Source organism: Arvicola amphibius, chromosome 1 (genome assembly GCF_903992535.2).
Source record: "Arvicola amphibius chromosome 1, mArvAmp1.2, whole genome shotgun sequence".
Lineage (NCBI taxonomy): Eukaryota > Metazoa > Chordata > Mammalia > Rodentia > Cricetidae > Arvicola > Arvicola amphibius.
This window is the reverse complement of record NC_052047.1, coordinates 112,031,186-112,054,364: the sequence shown is the minus strand read 5'-3', so window position 1 is coordinate 112,054,364 and position 23,179 is coordinate 112,031,186. Positions and strand designations below refer to the sequence as shown.

The 23,179-nt window shown below is 36.1% G+C and overlaps 1 protein-coding gene across 1 annotated transcript in view; it reads left to right on the top strand.

Moving 5' to 3' along the window:
- Window positions 1-23,179, top strand: part of Sbf2 (SET binding factor 2) — a 396,726-nt gene that overhangs the window by 226,730 nt on the left and 146,817 nt on the right. Inside the window, exons 14-16 of the mRNA XM_038328033.1 lie at window positions 10,453-10,657; window positions 12,025-12,134; window positions 13,908-14,057. Of these exons, the coding sequence (XP_038183961.1) occupies window positions 10,453-10,657; window positions 12,025-12,134; window positions 13,908-14,057 (465 nt within the window). The remainder of the gene's footprint in view (window positions 1-10,452; window positions 10,658-12,024; window positions 12,135-13,907; window positions 14,058-23,179) is intronic.

The following is a 23,179-nucleotide window of genomic DNA, read 5'->3' as shown; positions in this document are numbered from 1 at the left end:
TTTCCTGTTTCCATGAGTTTGTAGGTTTTATGTTGTTCTTGCTGTTTATATCCAGTCTTACTCTGTGGTGGTCTGATATGATACAGTTTTCTTGTGTTTTTTTTTAAAGATTTATTTATTTATTATATAAATCGTGTTCAGCCTCCATATATGCCTGCAGGCCAGAAGAGGGCACCAGATCTCATTACAGATGGTTGTGAGCCACCATGTGGTTGCTGGGATTTGAACTCAGGACCTCTGGAAGAGCAGTCAGTGCTCTTAACCTCTGAGCCATCTCTCCAGCCCCTTCTTGTGTCTTTTGAGACTTGCTTTGTGACTGAGTATGTGGTTCAGTTTTGGAGGATGCTGTATGAGATGCTGAGAAAAAAAATATAATCTTTTGTGTTTAGGTGAAATGTTCTGTAGATATCTGTCAGGTCCATTTGGGTAATAACATTTGTTAGCTCCATTATTTCTCTATTAATTTTCTCTCTGTCTTAACTGTCTATTAGTGAGAGTAGGGTGTTGAAGTCTCCCACTATTAGTGTGTGAGATTTGATTGAAATTTGAGCTTTAGTAATGCTTTGTTTACAAATATGGGTGCTCTTGTGTTTGGGGCATAAATGTTAAGAATTGCAATGTTGCAGGCGGATCTCTGTAAGTTCGAGGCCAGCCTGGTCTACAAGAGCTATTTCCAGGACAGACTCCAAAGCTACAGAGAAACCCTGTCTCAAAAAAAAAAAAACCACAAAACAAAACAACAACAAAAAAAAAGTTTAAAATTTTTAATCAATCCTGGGTTTAAAAAAAAAGAATTGCAATGTCTTCTTTATCAATTTTTCCTTTGATGGCTATAAAAGGCTTTTCTACATCTATTTTGATTAATTTTGGCTTGCAGTCTATTTTGTTAGATATTAGAATACCTATAGCAGCTTGCTTGTTAGGTCCATTTGCTTAGAAAATAAAATTCTAACCCTTTACTCTGAGATAATATCTGTCTTTGATGTTGAGGTGTTTCTTGTATGCAGCAGAAGGATGGATCCTAGTTTCTTGTTTTGTTTTCCCATTCTGTTATGCCTTTTTATTGGATTATTTAGCCCATTGATCTTGAGATATATTAATGACCATTGATAGTTAATTCCTGTTATTTTGTTGTTGTTTGTGGTGATGGTGGTGGAGTGTATGTATGTGTTTGTTTCCCTTTGAGCTTTGTTGGATGTGCAATTATTAATTGCTTTGTTTCGTGGGTGTAGTTCATTTCCTTGGATTGGAGTTTTCTTTCTAGTACCTTCTGTAGGGCTGGATTTATTGATAGCATTTAAATTTGACTTTGTCGTATAATATCTTGTTTTCTCCAGGTATGGTGATTGAAAGTTTTGCTAGGTATAGTTTTGCTGCCATTTGTGGTCTCTTAGCGTCTTCAAGACATCTGTCCAGACCCTTCTGGCTTTTATAGTCTACATTGAGAGTCGGGTGTAATTCTAATAGCTCTGCCTTTATATGTTACTTGGCGTTTTTCTCTTGTAGCTTTTAATTTTTTTGTTCTGTATGTTTAGTGTTTTGATTATTATGTGGTACAGGGACTTGCTTTTCTGGCCCAATCTATTTGGTGTCCTGTAAGCTTATTGTACCTTTTATTAGCATATTCTTCTTTAGGTTAGGAAAAATTTCCTCTATAATTTTGTTAAATATATTTTCTGGGTTTTTTGAGCTAGGATTCTTTTTCTATTTTATTATTCTTTGGCTTGGTCTTTTTATAGTGACCTAGATTTCCTTGATGTTTTGTGTCAGGAATGTTTTAGCTATAACATTTTATTTGACTGATGAATGTATTTCTTCTATTGTATCTTCAATGCCTGAGATTCTCTCGTCCATCTCTTGTATTCTGTTGGTGATGTTTGCTTTTGTATTTTCTGTTTGCTTACCCAGATTTTCCATTTTGAGAATTCCCTCATTTTCCTTTTTTCTTTATTCTATTTCAATTTTGAGGTCTTGAACAGTTTCCTTCATCTGTTGGTTTTTTTCTTGACTTGACATTCTTTAATGTATTTGTTGATTTCCTTCATTTTTTTCTGTTTTTCCCCCAAATTCTTTAATATATTTTTCATTTCTTTTTAAAGGACCTCTATCAACTTCATAAAGTTGGTTTAACGATCTTTTGTGTGTGTGTGCTTCAGTTGTGTTGGAATATTCAGGTCTTGCTGTTGTAGTTGAGCCCTGATGGTGGCATTTGACCTTTTTATTGCTGATTGTGTTTTTACACTGGCATTTAGGCATCTAGTTTTGTACATCATAGATCTAGGCATTATAGATCCAAGTGTTGATTTCTGAATTTGTCTTTATTAGATGGTATTTTATTCTTTGATTTCTATTTCCTCTTTGGTCTTCTGACCTTTGTGGCCTGAATTTCTGACAGTCAGTGTAACCTCTGATATGGTAGCAAGTCACTGTCTACGTTGGGAATTGGATTTCTGATGACTAGCTTGGCCTTAGAGTATAGCAGGGGATCTCTGTTCTTCTGACTGGTGTAGTCTACATCTGAGCAGCTGAAGTCTGGAGCTATTGTGGGTTGTGAGGTGAGATGAGGGTGGGGAGTGGGACAGTTTAGCCGCCAGGCAGGTCATTCGGCTGTTATTCTGAGTGGTGTGGCCTACACTGAGCCAATTATACATCCTTAAAAGTAAATGTAAATCACAACCTGTGTCTTTCAGTTTTTAAAGTGATCATAGTGAAACTCTGCATTATTATATAAAAGAAACATTGCCTTATTTGTTAACTCTGAAATGCATTTTATATTTCATGAGTCTTTACTAGGCTTTTTAAAAAATCAGTTCAATTTCATTAATTTATTTGGTTACACTCATCCAGTATGTACTTATCAAGTACTTACTAGTGGTGAATATATTTTAGGCACATTATTCTCCTAATATCTCTCAGAAAAGTTAAACATGATCAAGAATCTGATAATATTGTGATAGATTGCTGTTTTTCCTTCTAGTGTAAGATTCTGAAATTTATGACAGTTCAACATTGCTAAAGTATAAATAGTTTATGAAATTAAAACAAAACAAAACCAGACCACTGTGGTAAAGGTAGTTTCTTGGGCCATGCAGAAAATTGGAAAATTGAAGGGTTAGGAGAGGAGCCATGTCAATGTTTGGAAAGTAATCCACATGAAAGCCAGTTTCACTTACATGTCAAAATTACATTTCTAAAATTGCCTTTTGAAGCAGGAACCAAACAGATAATTTTACTCTTCGATCATTCTTGGGTTAAAATTGAGAAATGGTGAGTTCATTCAAATGTTTGTAAATACTTTGTTGAATTTAAATCTGGTATGTGTGTCTCACTTGTCTTCACAACCTGTTTCAGGATTTCAAAGAAATCTTGATTTTTCAGTTTCTTTGCATCACTCCTCCATTTTGTCCTTTAGTGAGGTTTCAGGAATGTGAGTTCTGTGAATTGAACTAGATTTGGCTTCTTTTCTTGATTCCTAGAACTTCCTAAATCAGAAAAGTACTGGTGTCTTCAGTAGCTTGGAAAAGGGAATAGAGGAGAAGACTTAATGCCCTTGAGACAAGTCATGCAATCATTGGTAGGGTGTATGAAATAAAGGTGAGACACATCTACACAACTTTTTCTTTTGTGTGTGTGCCCAGCAGATAGTATTGAAAGCAGCCCTCTGCCTTTTAATGTCTGACTGAGCACATGTTTTTACTACTTAGGCACCTTATCTCTGTGATTCCAGGCCTTATGCAAGACCTCATAATTAAATGCCAAAATAAGATAAAATTTTTTTAAAGATTTATTTATTTATTATGTATACAGTGCTCTACCTGCATGCCAGAAGAGGGCACCAGATCTCATTACCGATGGTTGTGAGCCACCATGTGGTTGCTGGGAATTGAACTCAGAACCTCTGGAAGAGCAGCCAGTGCTCTTAACCTCTGAGCCATCTCTACAGCCCCATAAGATAAAAATTTTAAGAAACTTCATTTCAAAGTACTAGAAAATCAGTTGAAATAAGACCTTTTAACTCAAAGCATAAACTCCTTTATCTGGTTTGCTTGTTCATGATAAGTCAATTTATTGTGTTTTGATTTACATAGAATAAAAATTTTAATGTACACATCTATACATTTTGACACTTAGTATACCACCAGTACCATAGTAGATGCAGATAGCATTCTTATCACTCTAGAAAGTTCTTTAATGCCTCTTGGTAGTCACATCCTCCTACCGTCTCAAATGCTTGGTAATCACTGATCTGTTTTCTATCGTTGTGGCTTTGTCTTTTTCACAATTCAGTTGTTTTGAATTTGGCTTCATTCTCTTAATATAATGTATTTCCAATTTACCCATGATCACACATAACTGGAGTGTATAACTCTCATTTCTGAGTAGCATTCCACTTTTATGGATTAGCTAAGTTTTATTTCTCTGTTGACCAACTGAAAAACAAATTTTGACAATTATGAACATTCTAAACATTTATATGTATATTTGCATAAATATAAATTTTGTTTTCCTTAGATAAATACTTAGGAATGAGATACCAAGATATATGGTAACAGAACATTTAACCTTGTTTAAAACTACTGATTGTTTTTCTAAGTGTGTATAATATTTTTCTTTTTTTTTTTTTTTTTTTTTTTTTTTTTCGAGACAGGGTTTCTCTGTGGCTTTGGAGCCTGTCCTGGAACTAGCTTAGCTCTGTAGAACAGGCTGGTCTCGAACTCACAGAGATCCGCCTGCCTCTGCCTCCCGAGTGCTGGGATTAAAGACGTGCGCCACCATCGCCCGGCAATATTTTTCATTTCCACTAGCAGTATGAGTTTCATTTGCTTTACATACTCAGCAACACTCAGTATCATCATTTGTTACTTTTTGTTTCTTTGTTTTTCTTGCAGCCATAACTGTGCAGTAGTATCTCTCTGTTGCTATTGTTTTAATTTCAGCAGGTGAATATGTATTATCTTAGCTAATCATTATATGCAAGTGCTGCGTTAATATTTGTGATAAAAGTAATTATATAAGAATAGAGGCTCTCCATCTAGAATAATTAAAGTAATGATTCTCAAAAAACCTCAACCTTCCCACTGTATTTAGAGGCGTCATATTTGGCAACATCAGAAGATACTTTTGGTTATCATTGCTAGAGAAGCTGTGCTGTTGTCATCTAGTAAATACAGGCCATTAATGCTTCCAAATGTTTTACAATATGTGAAGACTCTCCATACGCACTGTAAACAAAGAATTGTCAAATTTCAAATGCCAGTAGTGTTAAGATTGAGAAGCATATCCAATGGAGGTGAAACATTCAGTATATTAGATGGGCACATCCTCAATACCAGATACATTAGTGTTAGGTAAGAGACTGATGCATCTGAGTGATCCTTGAAAGGCTTACAAAGTTGGAAAATCATGAATATTTCATTCTATCAATCTTATATACTGTCCAGCAGCTCAAGAGACCAATTATATTGGTAGTATTTAGTGATTTATATCAGCAATAATAATGTCTCCAACTATATTTGGTAGGATTTGTGTCATTCCCTCAGAGTGCTAGGTATGAATGGTGGATAGTAAACAATTTTAAGTATCTAAGCTAATCTTCAATATTTGGTAACCTCTAACAAAGTCACATTGATTTGTCATTCACTGCTAAGTCAAATTTTAGGAAAAATTTTTTTTCTAGGATGGCTATTGACTACTTTGGATTCCCAGTAAATTTTAGGATTTTTGTTTTGTTTTGCCTTTAGCATATATGCTTGACCTTTTTTTTCTCTAAAACATACACACACACACACACACACACACACACACACACACTTTCATTTAGTCTGGCTAAGGAAGAAAAAAAATGATGTCCTCCAGCTATATGGTATATATGTTTGTAATTTTTTTCAAGACTGAGAATAATAGCAAGTTTCTCCCTTTGTGTACTATGTCAGGATTACAAAGACCATGCTTTGAAAATTATCATCAAAATTTAAAATTTACCCCCAATGTAGAGCTGAGTTCTCAGGCTGTTCATTCTGGTGGACTTGCACGACTTGTTTCCATATTGCTTTGTTCAGTTGTCTAAGGCTTTGGTTATTACTTTGCATTTACAGTTCTCTGAACCCAAGTAAAAAAAATTGTTTGTTGGTTTGGACTCTTAGAAAATAATGAATTTCCTTGTTTCCGCAGCAAAACTTTAATACAATCTTTAATAAAACCAGTAACCTAAGGAACCAGTCAAAACCCCTTATCGTAATAAGTAAGGATAGGTATTTCTAAGACCTCCTTGAATACAGATCCTAACCTGAGGTTCCTTTCCTTGCTTTGCTTTTCACATAAGCCCTTTTGGGAACCAAGCATGTGTTCAAGTGGCACATGTGTTCCTTTACACTTTAACATGCTGCCCATTAGAGGGCAGTAGCGCACAAACACAGCAGCCAGGAAACCACCCTGTAAACACAGTGTGTCATAATTTAATAAATTTATCTAAACTCTGCATTTTGCTCTAGAATGTTTCGGCAACTACAGATAGGGTCACCTTTGAACTTTTAACATGGGGGTTTTCAAATTTTTGTTGCATGTATTTGGTTTACAGTTTTTCTGATTTTGTTTATAGGAATACTGTTAATGAGCAACATCTTTTCTTTAATAAGTGATTTATGTATAGACTGCTGCTGCTGTTTTTACTACAAGTGCAATCACTATTGTTACTACCTTGTAAGTAGTTGGTATTGCGATCTTACAAAGAAAAGGAATGCATTTCATTTTAATACATGGTATACAAAAACATGTGCCTAGTATTGCCATAGTTTCATATCTAATCCTGTTTCTGAGCTGTCTGTTCACTTTGTCTATTTAATCCTTAACAAGTTTAGAAACTTTGACTCACGCATTTCCTGTCTATCGGTTCTCTCTCACTGGGACAAAATACCTGAAACAATGAACTTACAAGGAGGAAAGATGAATGTTGATTCTCTGGTTCAGAGATTTAAGCAGTAGCTTCTATACCCTGATGTTTTGGGCTTTGATGACATAGTTGTCATGACTAGTGTACAAGGGGAAGAGGCTGTTCATCTCACTGTGGTTAGGAAAGACATGAAGTGGCTGAAGGGCCATTGTCCCCATCAAGGGTGCATACCCTGCAGTGTAACTTCTTTCCACTGGGCCCTAACTCATAAAGATTTTAGCACTCCTCACTCATAGCACCAGTGGCTGGTGACAGAACCTAGCATATGAGCCACTGGAGGGCATGTAGATCCAAGCTATAGTGTTTTGAACTTCCTTATCTTTTTATAGGTCTTTGTTCTTTCCTATATAAATAAACATGCCAAAGTACAGCTTTTGATTAGAAGTGCTATGTACCCTTTGTTTTTCTAAACAACCTTAAGTCATTGTTAGAACAGCAGGTCATAGAGATGCTAAAAAAAAATAAGATGCAACTCACAGATACTTGTAATATTTCAAAAGCTTGTAAAAATGTTTTAAAAGTTGTTAAAATGAGGAGGCCAGGGATATGGCTCAGTGGGCAAAGCCCTTCTCATGCAAACCTGACAGTCTGAGTTCAGATCCCCAGAGCTCATGTAAAAACAAGACACAGTGATGTCCAAGTCCATAATGCAGTTCCATGTACATCTGTAAGGAGATAGAATGTAAACACATGAGAAATGGCAGAAGCTTGCAAGCCAGCCTACACAGTAGTGAACAAAGAGACCCTATCTCAAACAAGATGCAAGGTGAGAACCAGCAACTAAAACTTTGCTCAGACCTCTACACACACTCCTTTGGTGTACCCCTCACAGACACACATATGAACATAGACATATATACACGTATACAAGAGCATCTTTAAGAGTTGTCATGATTACTATTATTTACTTCATTTGAAGTAGAATTCAGAGGGTTTTTTAAATTGCTACAAAAATAAGTCATTACCTCTCCACCCTGGAAACCTCTTTCCACTATATTTTTAAAAATTGTTAATTAAATATTCTGAGAATGTATGAATAGATAAAAGTGAACAAGTGTACTATTTTTTGAAGAAAAAAATTACAGAGAATACAGATAAGTGATGTTTGTACTAATTCCAGGCAAAATTTTAGGAAAAAAAAACTAAATATACACAATTTTGCATTTTCAAGGAAATGTGTAGCATAAGCCTGATTATCTTACATAAAATCATTTCTTTAGCATCACATGTTGAGCAGTACAAGAACTAAAATATGATGCTTTGACCCACCGAGCAGTCTTGTTTCAGTTGTGTTCTGAAAATGCTAACTGTATCCTCTGCCCTGATCCACCTTTTTCTTTTTTGGGGTCTACTACATAACCTAAAAGAATTTGGGGGAGCAGTTCTAATAGATGGTGACAGTTGACCATTTTTAACTGACAAGAGCTTATTATAGGATACTAATGAGTTTAGTCTACACCATGAATAGCATAGGTTCAGTGGAAATAAGGAATTTTCTGGTGGCAGTAGGATAATAAATGCAAGAATTGGTCTAAGAAAAGTTGTAAAGCAGCCTTCCCTAGAGAACTTTAGAGAACACATAAATTCCACAGTGCTTGGGGTTTGTAATAGAATCCTCCTTTATTTGATGCTATATAAAGTTTCATGCTGGCCCTAGAATATTTGAAATTATTATCTGGTAGGATTAATGAGTGTTGCTCAGGGGTAGCATATAGAAAGTCCTGAGTTCAATCTCCTGCACCAAAAACTTTAAAATAATTAAATTATTATACTTCTGATATGTGTCATTGTTTCCCACTTGTTAGGATGCAGTGGGAAGTACCTTCTGCATGCCTCTCAGGTTTTTTTTCTACAACAGGTATATAGAACAGGACAAATAAATAAAACAAAACAACAACAACAAAAAAAAAACAACAGCAGCAGCAATACAACAAACCCAACTCTTTAATATGGGGCTGGAGAAATGGCCCTGAGGTCTTGTAAAGGACTGGAGTTCAGTTTCCAGCACCCACATTAAACCACTCTGAGATAGCTAGAACTCCAGCTCCAAAACAGTCAGTGCCCCCTCTGGCCTCTCTGGAGGCACCCGTATGCATGTGTGCATGTGCACACAGAAACACACATGCAAATACACAAAGCAATATGAAATGGTTTAAAAAATTTTAATTAAAAAATATCTTTTAATCAAACAAGACATCTGCTTTTGTGGTGCTTTATTTTAGTAGGACAAGGCTAAATAATATAAAATTCATACTATGTGGAAAGATTTTACATACTAAAGAGAAAACATGTAAGAAAGATAATGGATGTATTGAGGGAAAAATATAATTTTGGTAAAATATCCAGAAAGAATGTCCATAAGAAATGCAAATTCAGAGGGAATGGTGAAATATTTTTGACCAAGGGAACAGTGTGTTCCAAGGACTTGAGGCAGGAACAGAAAGCCTATGAGCCCGACTCAAATGGATATAGCATATAGTTGCATAGAAAGGCTAAATCTTGCAATGTCGTTAATAATTTTGGGTTTTACTCTGATGAGGAGGCCACTTGACTGAACAAGGTTGTGGCATAAGTTGTCATGCTTTTAATAAGATCAATGTCTTCACTGCTGAAAGACTGAGAAGGGCAGAACCAAGGAGACCAAATATACTGAATAATTAAAGAGCTGCTGGCTTAAACTAAACTGAGAAGTAGGCAGATGGTAAATGTACTCTGAAGGTGAGGGCCACAAGAGGAATGGTAATTGTATGTTAGCAAAGGGGATTAGAAGATCACTAATCTTTCCACAGGAATGATTGGGAAAAAATACATATGCTATTCACTACTGTGATCAAGACTGAGTTTATAGACTACATTTTAGACCCAAATTGAAGATGTTACTTTAAATCTTAGTGGAAATATTTTGTATAGATAATTAAGTAGAAGACAAAGACTATAGAATTGGAGAACACTCAAATTAAGAACATTGCATCAAGCCAGACAGTGGTTGCACTTACCCTTAATCCCAGCACTTGGGAGGCACAGACAGGCAGATCTATGAGTTCAAAGCTAGCTTGATCTATAAGTGAGTTCTAGGACAGCAAGCATTACACAGAGAAACCCTGTCTCAAAAAAAAAAGACCAAAAATAAAAACAACCTGCCCCAAAAGAACATTGACTCATTGATGTCCTTATGATTAAAAGATAAAATACTGGAAATGATCTCAAGGGACTTATTGGTTTATAAAGTGAAGGCCCAGGGATTGAGGTATTCATATAATTGAGGAGATGCAATCAGATCTAAAATCCGGGCAAGGGACATATTCATGGAAGAAGACCAACTGTCTCAGATGCTGCTGAAAGATCCTGGAAAAAGATTCTGGTATTCTATATGCATTGGTATGTATATGTATGTGTAATCACCTGATTTCAGGTGTCCCTCTATGCTCTCCTGTTCTTCCTGTTTTCTACTGTCATGTTAAATACGTTAACTTGGATACTTTTATTTGTGTTGGATGCTGCAGGAGAATCCAAATCCTCATATGGCATTCCAGAAAGTTCCACGCCCAACAGAAGGATCCCACTTGAGAGTTCATATTCTTCCTTTCCCAAAGATTAATGAAGCCCGGGTTCAGGAACTAATACAAGAAAATCTTGCTAAGAACCAGAATGCACCTCCTGCTACACGAATAGAAAAGAAATGTGTGGTGCCAGCAGGTCCACCTGTTGGTATGTATCTCTCTCTCTCTCTCTCTCTCTCTCTCTCTCTCTCTCTCTCTCTCTCTCTCTCTCTCTCTCTCTGTGTGTGTGTGTGTGTGTGTGTGTGTGTGTGTGTGTTTGCTCATTTTAAAAATAAGCCTTTTATGAAAGGGGGTGGTGTACATTGGGAGGCTAAAGCATGATTATTCTAAGTTCTATGCCGGACTTGGCTATATAGGGAGTACAACACCTAGACTAGACAATGAGACTCTCTCAAAACCATGACAGCAGAAACAAGCTGTAACCATAACCACCAGCATAGCTGCCGCCATCACCTCCAAATCCATTATATCCACCATCACCACCTCCATAACCACCTCTGCTTCCACTGCCTGCACCACCATAGCCTCCTCTAACACCAAAGTTTCCACTACAACCAAATTATCTGCACCACCCCCAAAGTTGCCTCTATGACCTATAAAGTTGCCAGATCCACCTCCATAACCTCTCTGTGATCCCACGTCTTTTCTTTAAAAAGGGCCTTTTTCACTTCATAATTATGCCACTGATAGTGTGGTGTTTTGGAACAATAATTTTATCATCTGTATCATGATCATTAAAATTTCCAAAGCAAATCCTCTTTTTTCTTACATAATTTCTATGGTTTCAATCTTGCCATACCTTTCGAAGTGGTCTTAAAGATTATATAGTCTTCTCTATCTTCTTTAATTCCACCAACAAACATTTTCTTCACTGTTGAATGGGTACCAGGCTGGAAACGATTATTTGGTTCCACCACACGCCCATCAACATGCGTGGCCAAGCATACATTTTAGCATCCACCTCTTCAACACAACAGTAGGTCACAAAATCAAAGCTGCTGGAACATTTTGTATGGGTAATCCCTCATTACCTCATAGTCTGTAAGTGTGCCCCATTTCTCAGACGGTTCTCTTAAGCTATCATCTGTAGCTTCGAAGCCCAGACCACCAATAAACAGCTTCCTCAACTGTCCTGGTTCCTTTGGATCGTGGCCCTCCATTTTGAGACAAGATTCTCTTCTAACTCAAGTTCAATAAGGGACCCAGGGGAAGAGGTGGGGCTGTAGACTGTCTTTCCTTACTGAACATTGTCTCCTCTTCCCTAGAGCTTGGGGAGATGTATTAAAATCTTGTGATTGTGGTGCCATTTCCCATCCTAGCTCTAGTTTAGCATTCTGGGTGTATCTTGAAGTTGATTTTTTAAATGAGTATATATCTGCAAGTGTTGTACTGGTTAATTTGCCTCTTGATTGTTATAAAATGTGAACTAAATTGTATCCTTCAGAGGGAGAAAACTTAGTCACTTTAAGACTATAGTTTTAATTTATTTGTGTTTTCTTTATATTCCTCCACTAGTTTCAATAATGGATAAAGTGATAACAGTTTTCAATAGTGCACAGAGACTGGAAGTTGTTAGAAACTGCATCTCATTCATATTTGAAAATAAAACTTTGGAGACTGAAAAGGTAATAGAATAATATTTTCCTATTTAATTTTTTTATTAAAAATTTCTGCCTCATCCTCGCCTCCCATTTACCTCCCCCCCTCTACTCCCTCACCCTCTCCTGTCCGAAGAGCAGTAAGGGTTCCTTGCCCTGTGGGAAGTCCAAGGTCCTCCCCCCTCCATCCAGGTCTAGGATGGTGAGCATCCAAACAAGCTAGGCCTCCCCAAAGCCAGTATATGTAGTAGGATCAAAATCCAGTGCCATTTTCCTTAGCTTCTCAGCAGCCCTCATTGTCCGCCATGTTCAGGGAGTCCAGTTTTATCCCATGCTTTTTCAGTCCCAGTCCAGCTGGCCTTGTTGGCAAGTGGTCTGTTCTCTACTCTTTTGTCTCTTTAAGCCATTTTAAATGAATATTGTATTCCAAATTTAAGACTATAGTTCAAGCCTATGGCTACAAGAGAATTTGGTAGTCGTTTTTTCTCTCTAGTTGTTATAAAGATTTAATGTTATCATTTTAAATTGTGTGTGTGTGTGAGAGAGAGGGGGGGAGCTATATACTCGTGAATAGTGCAGGTGACTGCAGAGGCCATGGCATCAGAACCTCCCCCACCCCCAGAGTTAAAGTGTGATGAATCACTTAATGTTGGTGCTGGGAACTGAACTTGTATCTTCTACAAAAACAATACACACTCTTAGTAGCTGAGCTATCTCTCCAGCCACTTTTTCTCCAATTTTAAAGCATGATTCTTTAGACCTTTTTTTCACATATTTCATTTTAATATAATTTCTTCTATTTTTGCAAGGAATCTAGTTAAATTGTCTAGTGCATACTAGAAACTGGTATTACAATTTAAATGTGCCTCTTTGGGTTTTCTTGCCTTCTTCACTGGTACATGCTGAGCATAACATAGCCTTTTTTGGTGACTCATGATCACAGTTCTTGAACATCTGCTACAGGGGATTGGTAAACATGTACAGTTACTTGCTACTTTACTGAGTAACCCATCATCCCTCACTTTTTCATGGGTTTTATTTTGGTTATTTGTTTATTGGTTTTGTTTCATATTTATATTTCCAGATGTAGCAGATTTCCTATTGTTTCTCTTCAGCTTGCATGCTATTTCTTTCTTACTTTGGTTTGTTTTGGTTTTAGGTTTTTGAGAAAATCTCACTGTGTAGTAGTCTAGATTGGCCTTGTTTTACTGATTCTCTTGCCTCAGTCTCTCTGAATACAGGTGATGCCATCATACTAGGCTTTGTATGCTGTTTTTATACCTGCTTTTCATGTTGTTACACCCTCCTGCTCTAATACTTTTTCTTTTCTTGCTTATTGTACCTCCTGTTCTTTTACATTTTCCAAATTAAATAACATCTTTTTACTATATGTGAATGAACAGGATTTATATGGTGAATTAGAGGAGTCATTTCTGAATATTCTTACAATGAAGGCTTTAATGCATATATCTAAAGGTATCTAAATGTCTATAGTTTTGAGTCATGGTCTAATTAACAGTCTATTTGACCACTAAAGTTGTATCAAGTCTGGAGAGCAGGAGGTGAATTTTATGTTTTCTCAATCTATATTATAAACTACCTATACTTGTTTTTCTTGGTGTGTCTTACAGATTAACATATAATTACAAATCTGTTTTACAATTGGTATTAGCAGTTAATCACCTGTTCCCTAGGAATTCATTTCTTGTAACTTTGTTAATTACTTGACAGGATGTACTTTACTTTTCAGTGTGGTTGCTTGAAAGTGCATTTGGTCACTTGGAATTCTCTTGTCCTCAGACCCTTCCTGCTGCCTTGAGGGCCCTTAAAGGAAAAGCAGCAAGACAATGTCTCACTGATGAATTGGGTTTGCATGTCCAGCAGAACCGGGCAATATTGGATCATCAGCAGTTTGACTACATAATAAGGATGATGAATTGTACTCTGCAGGTAATCTTAAGTGATTTGGGATTTTTTTTTGCAAATACCTTTTCTCCAGATGTATTAATTACTTAAATATCAATGTCTTGAGACTGCTGTAGCTAATGAAGATGTCAATCCACTAAATCACTTGCTCACTAATTGATGTAAATGTTCAATTCTTTGTTCTTTCTTTGTTTTCTCTTGACAAGTACTATGATACTATACTGATTTCATATCTTAAAGGCATAGAGTCATATATTACCAAATCCTATAGTCATATCACTCCTCAGTCAGTTTTTAGTTGTACTGTTAAAGCAAACAACAGTTAATAATAAATAACCCAATGATAAAAGAATGAATTATAAGAAACAGTCTCCTATGGACTTCAGAATAGGTATATGATCTTACAGAAATTGCATTCCTACAAAATAATGAAGACTCAAATTAGAAGAAACAATCTGGGTTCCTTGTTGGTTGTCATCCTGTTCTCTTTAAATATGCATAACCACATATAAATTCAGATATTACCATCTGATTTTTGACAAAGATGCCAAAAATGTACATTGTAGAGAAAGCTGCCTCTTCAATGAATGATTCTGGGAAGTCTAGATATCCACATGTCTTTAACTCTGAAACTTAATAGAAGACTAAGCAGAGAGAAACATTTCACCATATCAGCCTATGAAAGAACTTTCTGAAAAGGATCCCAATCATTTATAATCATATTTCACATTAAACTACTCTAACAAAGGCAAATATATATTTTCTCTCATTTGTGTTTCCTAGATTTTATATAGATAAACTTATGTCTGTATATATAATAAGAAACTAGAAATGATACTGTTTAGGGTATCATAAGGGTCTAATAGGAAGGGAAGAGGCATGAAAAGAAAATAGCCTAGGGGAATATACTTAACATGCAATATATACTTGTGTGAAACTTTAAAAAAACAATTTTGTTTTATTTTTCAAGACAGGGTTTCTCTGTAGCTTTGGAGCCTGGCCTGGAACTAGCTCTTGTAAACCAGGCTGGTCTCGAACCCACAGAGATTTGACTGCCTCTGCTTCCCGAGTGCTGGGGATTAAAGGCATGCGCCACCACCGCCTGGCTGAAAAACCATATTTTGTAAATTATAATTAATAAGATATTAGAAAATAAGGTAATTTGTCGTTGTCTTGTAATGCTGCATGTGAATCATATTCTAGGACCCAAATATTCCATTAGATGTTCTCTTGCCTATATAAGAGATGTGTATCAGTGTTCTGAGTTATATGGAGCAATAAAAGAAAGAGGGTCACTCTAGAAGTAATTTAGTCTGTGTGGCAGCAGGGAGGTGTAGCCTTCTTGATGAACCTCAAATAGCTGAGGAGAAGCATATTTATTTATTGTTAACACAAAAGTTGTTTGGGGGGGGTGTAAAACAAGTTCCTCATACCAAAACCTCTAATTTAATCTGTATGTTTCATAAAGGAAACATCACACCCCTGCAGCTTTAGTCCTTATTGTGTACTGTTTGCAGTACCTAATAATGCAAGATGCTCCAAATGTACCAGGGCCATCTTGTGACCAAAATCCTGCAGAGGCTGTAAAGCTTCTTTAGAAAAAGAGCGATAGATAATAGAGAACAATCTCTGTTTTCTACAGTGATTTCTTCAGGGTCAAAGTACTTCTATAAAACAACTTCATCCTAATGTTTACACTAGATACAGTGAAAACAATTATTTGATTCTAATGTTTATCCTAGATACCGTAATTCTACTAGAATTCCACTCCAAAAATGTCTGTTGCGGCATTTTTTAAATCATAGACAAGCTTGGACCTGGAAAGATGGCTCAGTAGTTATTAGCACACACTGCTTATGTAGAGGACTGGAGTTGGGCTCTTAGCACCTACATCAGGTGGTTTAAAACCACCTTTACCTCCAGCTCTTCTCTTCTGTATTCTGAGAGCACCTATACTCACATGTCCATATAATACCCCACCAGACATATAACTAAAAATGAAATAGATCTTAAAATAATAAGAAAACTGAAACTTGTCAGTAGTAGAATGAATATATAAATATATAAATTTTCTTTCTGTAGACCATTATTCAGCAGAGAAAATGAACAAATAACAATATGATTGACTCTTAAGACAACTTACTTACAATACGGTTCCACATTAAAAAGTCAAAAGTGTACAGTATCTAGAAATGTTTAACCTAGTGGCATTAACATAGGTGGTAAAACCACAAAGAAAACGTCAAGATATGGCTGTGGGAATGGGGCTCTAGTGATAGAATGCCTCTTTTCTTGCAGGAAGCCCTGTGGAATTCCAAAACCCCCTAAATAGTTACTATTTTATATTGATTTATTTAATAGTGGTCTCTTTGGAAGATTGTTCAACTTGAAGTAGAAACATATCACTCTACATATATACTGGTATGGAAACACTTATGTTATATATTAGAGGTAGGGTAAAAGGTAGTTATATAAAGTAAATGTGTGATTCTTTATTGATCTGTAATTACATACATGTGCAATATAGTTGATTATAAGTCTGGAAAGATATTTACACTAAGTCTTTAATGGTTGGCTTTTCTGGTATGGATTCTAATAGTTTTGACTTATAATTTAAATCCTTTGGATCATACACATAATAAATAAAAGCATATCTTTTATAATTAAAAATATTTTTAGAAAGTAAACTTTGTGAGCCCTTATGAAAATAATAAATCATACTAAATTTTCTCTACAAAAGCCCATATATTCTTTGAAATATACTGGTTGATTTAATTCAGAAGTTTTTTCCATTATCCAATGCCTCTCTGCTGCTGTTGTTCCTTTCTCATTAGCGTTAAGAAAATTCAAGGATAATAAAGCATTATGCAGTCTATTTGGGGGGGGGGGTATTTTCTGTCCCTTTCTGTTTATTCAGCATATCCTTTATAGTATGATTTGACTTTCTATAACTGCCTGACCTGTAGGATTATTTGATATACCTGTAATGTGCTTTATATTATAATAAGCAAAAAACTTTCATTTTTTTAGATATATATGGTGGACAATTGTCTGTCTTTATTTGTGCAGGTATACTCATGATGGCCATAACTTCCAATAAATATTTGATTACCGAATCAGCCTTTTCTAAGCTCAAGGCAGTTGCCCATTGAAAACTTGAATATGTGTCTATCCACCAGCCTCTGCCTCCCGAGTGCTGGGATTAAAGGCATGGGCCACTACTGCCTGGCTCCGCAAATGTTTTGTTCTCATTGGAAGACATCCATGTCAACCCAAATATTCAAAGATGGAAATCCAGAACAGCACAGAGCGTGCACCTGCTTCCACAAAAGTAACCACATGGAGACAGGCTGCACCACTGTCCACATGAGGGGCCACTAAAAGATAAACTCTGTAACACTTCCTGTTTCTCTCTTTCACTTTTAGATACTTAAGATCTCATTTCAGCTTTGTGGACCAGCTTTATCCTTCCCTGTTCTGGATTAAGTTTTGAGATAGACTTTCCCGTAGACTACAGGTTGGCCTGGGGTTGACATCTCCCTGCTCCAGCTGCTAAGTGCTGAGTTGTTATCAGTTGTCTTTCTAAATTTCTTTACCTCTTTCTCTTTTCATTCTACCTTCAGTTCTAGCTGCCTTATCTCAGCCCTTTGTCTTTTTTTGTTCTCAGTTTTCACTTTTCTCTCCTGAATATTATCTCTATTGCTCAAACACAAAACTGCTCCTCTTATTGCTCTGTTTATTTTCTTTACATTCTTACCCTTAGGAACTGGCATCTTAGTTATGCTGTAGTGTTCTTGTTCCTCTACTTCCTGAAATGTTTTGGAGTTGAAGGGGTCATTGTTTCTACTTAGCTATTCCTGTGTTGTCATAGTGGGACTATACATCATTATATATGCTCCTGAGATACTGCTGTACTCTCAGAGATGTACCAGAGTGTGAGTGTAATACCCTGGACCTGTAGTGATAAGGGCTTGATTACTGAGCCACAAATCCCCAGCCCAGAATGGAAAAACAGTGCCTAATCACTATTGCAACCTAGTCACACTTAAAACATTGCAAATACTTCAACTTAAGGAAAACGGATGATTTTTTAAAATCTAGCCAAATACCATAACCCAGATGTGTAAGTTTCAGTGTACAAATACAAGAAATTAAAAAACAAGCAACATGACTTCTCCAAAACTTATCCATTCTACAGTAACAGATTTCTGTGAGAATGAATTAGGAGTCAGACAAAGAATTCGAAAGAATTATTGTAAGAATGACCAATGAGACAAAGAGGGCACAAATAAATTCCCATACAAATTCAAAAAATTAGACCGCTGAATGAAATAAAGTTAATACTGAATATGAAATAAAAATCCAATAAAAAGAGAAATACTAAAAACATCAGATTAAATTTTGGAAATGAAAAGCTCAAAGCATCAAATAATGCAGTGGAAATATTCACCAGTATGATGGGTCAAGTGGAAGGCAGCATATCCAAGCTTGGAGACTACAATAATGATAAATCTTATTCTTTTTCTTAAGATCTATTTATTTATTTATTATGTCTGCATGTATGCCTGCAGGCCAGAAGAGGGCACTAGATCTCATTTTAGATGGTTATGTGTGTTGTCATGTTGTTGCTGGAAATAGAATTTAAGACCTCTAGAAGAACAGCCAATGCTCTGAGCCATCTTTCCACACCCAAGTCCTATTTGTTAAGGATAAGATTTAGAATCACCTGAAAGATGAGACATTAGGCATGCCTGTGGGGAATTATCCTGATTAGGTTTAAGAGGGGTAGGAAGACTACTATCCTAGGTTAACACCATTTCCAGAGTCTGGGATTCTGGACTGTATAAAGAGGAGGAGGTGAAGTAAAAACAAGCCTTCATTTTTATTTTTCCTCACTGAGGATGTGATGTGACCAGCTGCATCAAAACTCTTCCTACCTCAACTTGCCCACCATGACAGAAAATATCTGTTCTTCCTTCTTCCTTCCTTCCTCCCTTCCAAACCGCTTTTGGAAGATATATTATCATAGCAACTTATAACTAACAAAGGCAAGGTAAGTGGATTAGAACATTCAGACAATAAAGGTAAAATATTAAGAAATTGTAAGCAGGCATGTGAGATCTATGAGAGACCATTAAAAGAGCAAATTTACAAATCATAGTCATAGACGAAGGAAGAGTATAAGCTAAAGGCATAGAAAATATGTTCATTAAAATAATAACAGGAAATCTTCCAAATTTACAGAGTGGAATGTCCATTCATATATAAGAGGCATTTAGAATGCCAATCAAGACAAGAAAAGACCCTGCCCATGTCTCATCATAGTATTAAAATACTAAGTATACAGAACAAAGAAATAATATCAAAATATGTGACAGAACATGGACTCCCACATATAAGAAACCAGTAAGAATAACAGCTACTCTAAATGCCAAGTAGGTGTTACATGATGTGTTTTAAGTTCTGAAAGGTAAGAAATGCCAACCCACATTACTAAATCAAGAAAAGGTATCCTCATGATTGAAGGACTAAGACGTCCATGTGATAAAAACTGAAAGGATTCACGATTACTATGACAGCACTATAGAAGATACTTGAAAGCTGAGTGGTGGTGGCGCACGCCTTTAATCCCAGCATTTAAGAGGCAGAAGCAGGTGGATCTCTGTTAGTCCGAGGCCAGTCTGGTCTACAGAGTTAGCTCCAGGACAGCCAGGGAGTGTTACACAGAGAAACCCTGTCACAGGGAGGAAAAAAAACTTGAAGCAAACATACTGAAGAAAAAGGTAGGTATGTAGAGACACAGGAAATAACAAACTGTACTGAAGAAGTAAGCAAATGAGTATTAGGAAAGTTCCAAAATGACATGAATTAATATATAGTTTTTAATAAGAACTGTGATCGTTAATGGTATTAAGTCTCCAAATACACTGGCTAGCATATTGGATTAAAAACCAGATGTACTTATTTGTTGCTTGCAGGAAATACAGTTTACTAACTACAACAACAAAAAACCTAGCTTTAAAATGAAAGGACCAAAGAAAGCATTCTAAACAAACAGAACTAGAAAGCAAACAGGCCTTTTTCCATTCATTCAGCCTAAGGCCAGAAGAAACCTAGTCAGGAGATTAAAGTCTACAACCTATTATATTTTATAGATTATTTTAGTTTATGAGTTTGTGCCCAAGTTGTATGCATGTGCATCACATGCATACAGTGCCCATGGAGACCAGAGAGGGCATTGGATCCCCTGGAACTGGAGTTACAGGTAGTGTGAGCTGCCGTGTGGGTGTTGGAAATTGAACCTAGGTCTTCTGCAAGGGCAATGAATGCTCTTTAAGTACTGAACTATCTCTCCAGCCCCTTTTTTAGTGTAACTTTAAAAAATTCTTATGTGTATGGGATTTCATTTGCATGTATGACATATATGCATGAACTCCTAGTGCATGGTGACTTTAGAGCCCAGAAGAGGACTTTGGATTCCTTTTGAAACTAGAGTTACAGACTGTCATGAGCTACCCTGTGGGTTTTGAAAATTGAACCTGGGTCCTCTAGAAAAGCAGCTAGTGAGTGCTCTTAACTGCTGAGCCATCTTTTCAGCCTCTATCGATTCAAATTTTTTTATTTTTTAGATTTTGTTTTATGTGTATGTGTGTTTTGCCTGCAAGTAAATTTGTTCACCACATGCATGCAGTGCCTGTGGAGGACAGAGAGGAGGCAATGAATCTCCTGGAACTGGAATTGTAGACAGTCCTGTGCCACAGTGTGGATGGTGAAAATTAATTCTGGGTCTTTTGGAAGAACAGTTGGTTTTTCTACACCACTGAGCTATCTCTCCAGCTCCTATAACTTCATATTTTAAATTAGAAATGAAATTTTGATAGGTTCAAAATTACACAAGCATAGTAAGCAGTTGCCATTAAGTTTCAGTGCACTAGACTTACATTTATATGGAAACACTCTCGCTGTGTTTTTAGAAGAATTCATTTCCCCTACTGTCTATTTATAGTAGCCCAGAATTCTTCCACTGGACATGAATTGCTCAGGCTCTTCATTCTGGAACTCAGCCCTATTAAAAAGAGTATGTTCGAAGTTTGAAGGATAATTTTTCTATCAGTAATGCATCAAAACTTGTTCAGCCAAGATTTTGACTATTGCCATGGCCTCTTGAGACACATCTCTTTAGAAATGAAGTAATATATTTTAAGGACACTCTTTCCTAATGTGGATTGTCATGAGTACACATTGAACCTAACATTGTGTTCTATAAACATCATACAACTGGCTTCTGGAATCCACTCTTGTAGCCAGAGTGTTTGCAGGAGATATCTGTCTGAGTTCCTGTTCTTAATAATCTTTTCATTGAGCCAGTTGAAATCAGAAATGGAATCTTTCAAGGACTTTAGGACAGTATGAAACAAAGGTCTTTACAGATCATTGATAAACTTTCATCTAGCTAAAGAAAACAGGTCCATGAATGTGAAATGTTTGGGTCAAGATATCAATACCATAGTATGTGCTAGGGGTAAAAATAGAGATCATAATGATGCCTAGACCTGTGCTTTTTTCAATATTCTAGACAAAGTGTCTTTTAATAGTAATAATGTTTGAGCCATGTATTAATCTTGAGAAAACAATTTTTAGGAGAAAGGATCTGTTTGGCTCCCAATTTCAAAGTTGCAGTTCCTAGTTGGTTGCTTCCATTGTTTCTGAGCCTTACTTGGGGCAGAAGATCATGAGACAGGGCATGACAGAAAAAATTTGCTCACGTATTTCATAATGGCCTAAAAACAGAACAAGAGGAAGTACCCAGGAACAAGATAATGCACTTACAGCCATACCCCTAATGACTTCCTCTAACCAGACTCTACTCCCTGAGTTCTATTCAGCTGTAGATGAAGTTCAAGCCCTCCTGGTCTGGTCATATCTTCAAAGCTGGAATACAGGCTTTTTATCATGTGAGCTTTCATGAACAATTTAGGATTCAGACCATAACAGTTTTATTTCTTTGAATTTAAAGAAAAATCTTTAATTATGTAAGTAGGTAATTTTGGAATCTTTATTGAGACAAAACAGTGCTTTTATTAAAATTTAGTGGGTGTCATTTCTAATGTGAAATATATATATGAAAACAGAAGTATACTATAAAAATAGCTTAAATATTAATTTGTGCTTAAGTGTACTATCCTTATATATTAGCTTGCTTATCATATACAACCTTTGTATATTTTTAAAACATGGCAACTAAAACCACTTGTAAAACAATACCCATTAACTAAAGGTGTAAAACATTTTCTTAATGAGCAATAGGTGAAAGAAGAATGTTAAGTCCAAATAGTTATTTTCCCACAAGTCCAGTTCAACTGTCTCTGATTCATAAACTCTTTTCTGCTTGTTGGATGCAGTTATCTCTCTTGTATGCTTCTGTCATATCTTTCTCTGCTTCTATTTTGCATATGAAATACATTAATTTGTCTAACCCATTTCTGAGTCTGTCCATTCCACTAACATGTAAAGTCTCTTAACAGAGTAATTCCCAATGATAGGGACCATATACAAATTTTCAATTTGTAGGCACTGGATTTATTCTTGCTGGATGAAGAAAGCAAAGATATATGAGTATAAATAACAATAGCTTATTTCTTTGAAACATTGACATTGTTCTTAAGAATTGGGGGACAATGTACTTAAAGGTATTATGTTTGTATAGCTCATTGAAAAATGTAATGTATAATTAAAAATTATGGATTAATGGATAGCCATCTATAATAGTCAAACTTATAGTCAAGTTAGGTTTTCTAGATGTGCAGAGATTTATTTCAGATGGATAGGTATTCTTCAAGTCTTTCAAAGACGTACAGAGTATGGCATTTAAAGTGTTTTAAGAACTTAGACTTTTCTTGACAGTGAGACATGTCTGCTTCTGGCAGCAAGCACTTCAGAGAAGTTGATGGGCATTGAAGAAACTCGTTATGGAATTTGCATTCAATGTGATGAGCCTAGCCATTTTGGGCAAGAAACTGCCCTTGCCTACTCTGTTTGATGGTATTCTGTATAAACTGGACATACAGGACCCACAGGAAAATGACTGCTGAACTTGCCTAAAGATGGTAAGACTGTCCTTCAGGGTTCCTGCTTTATAAGAGTCT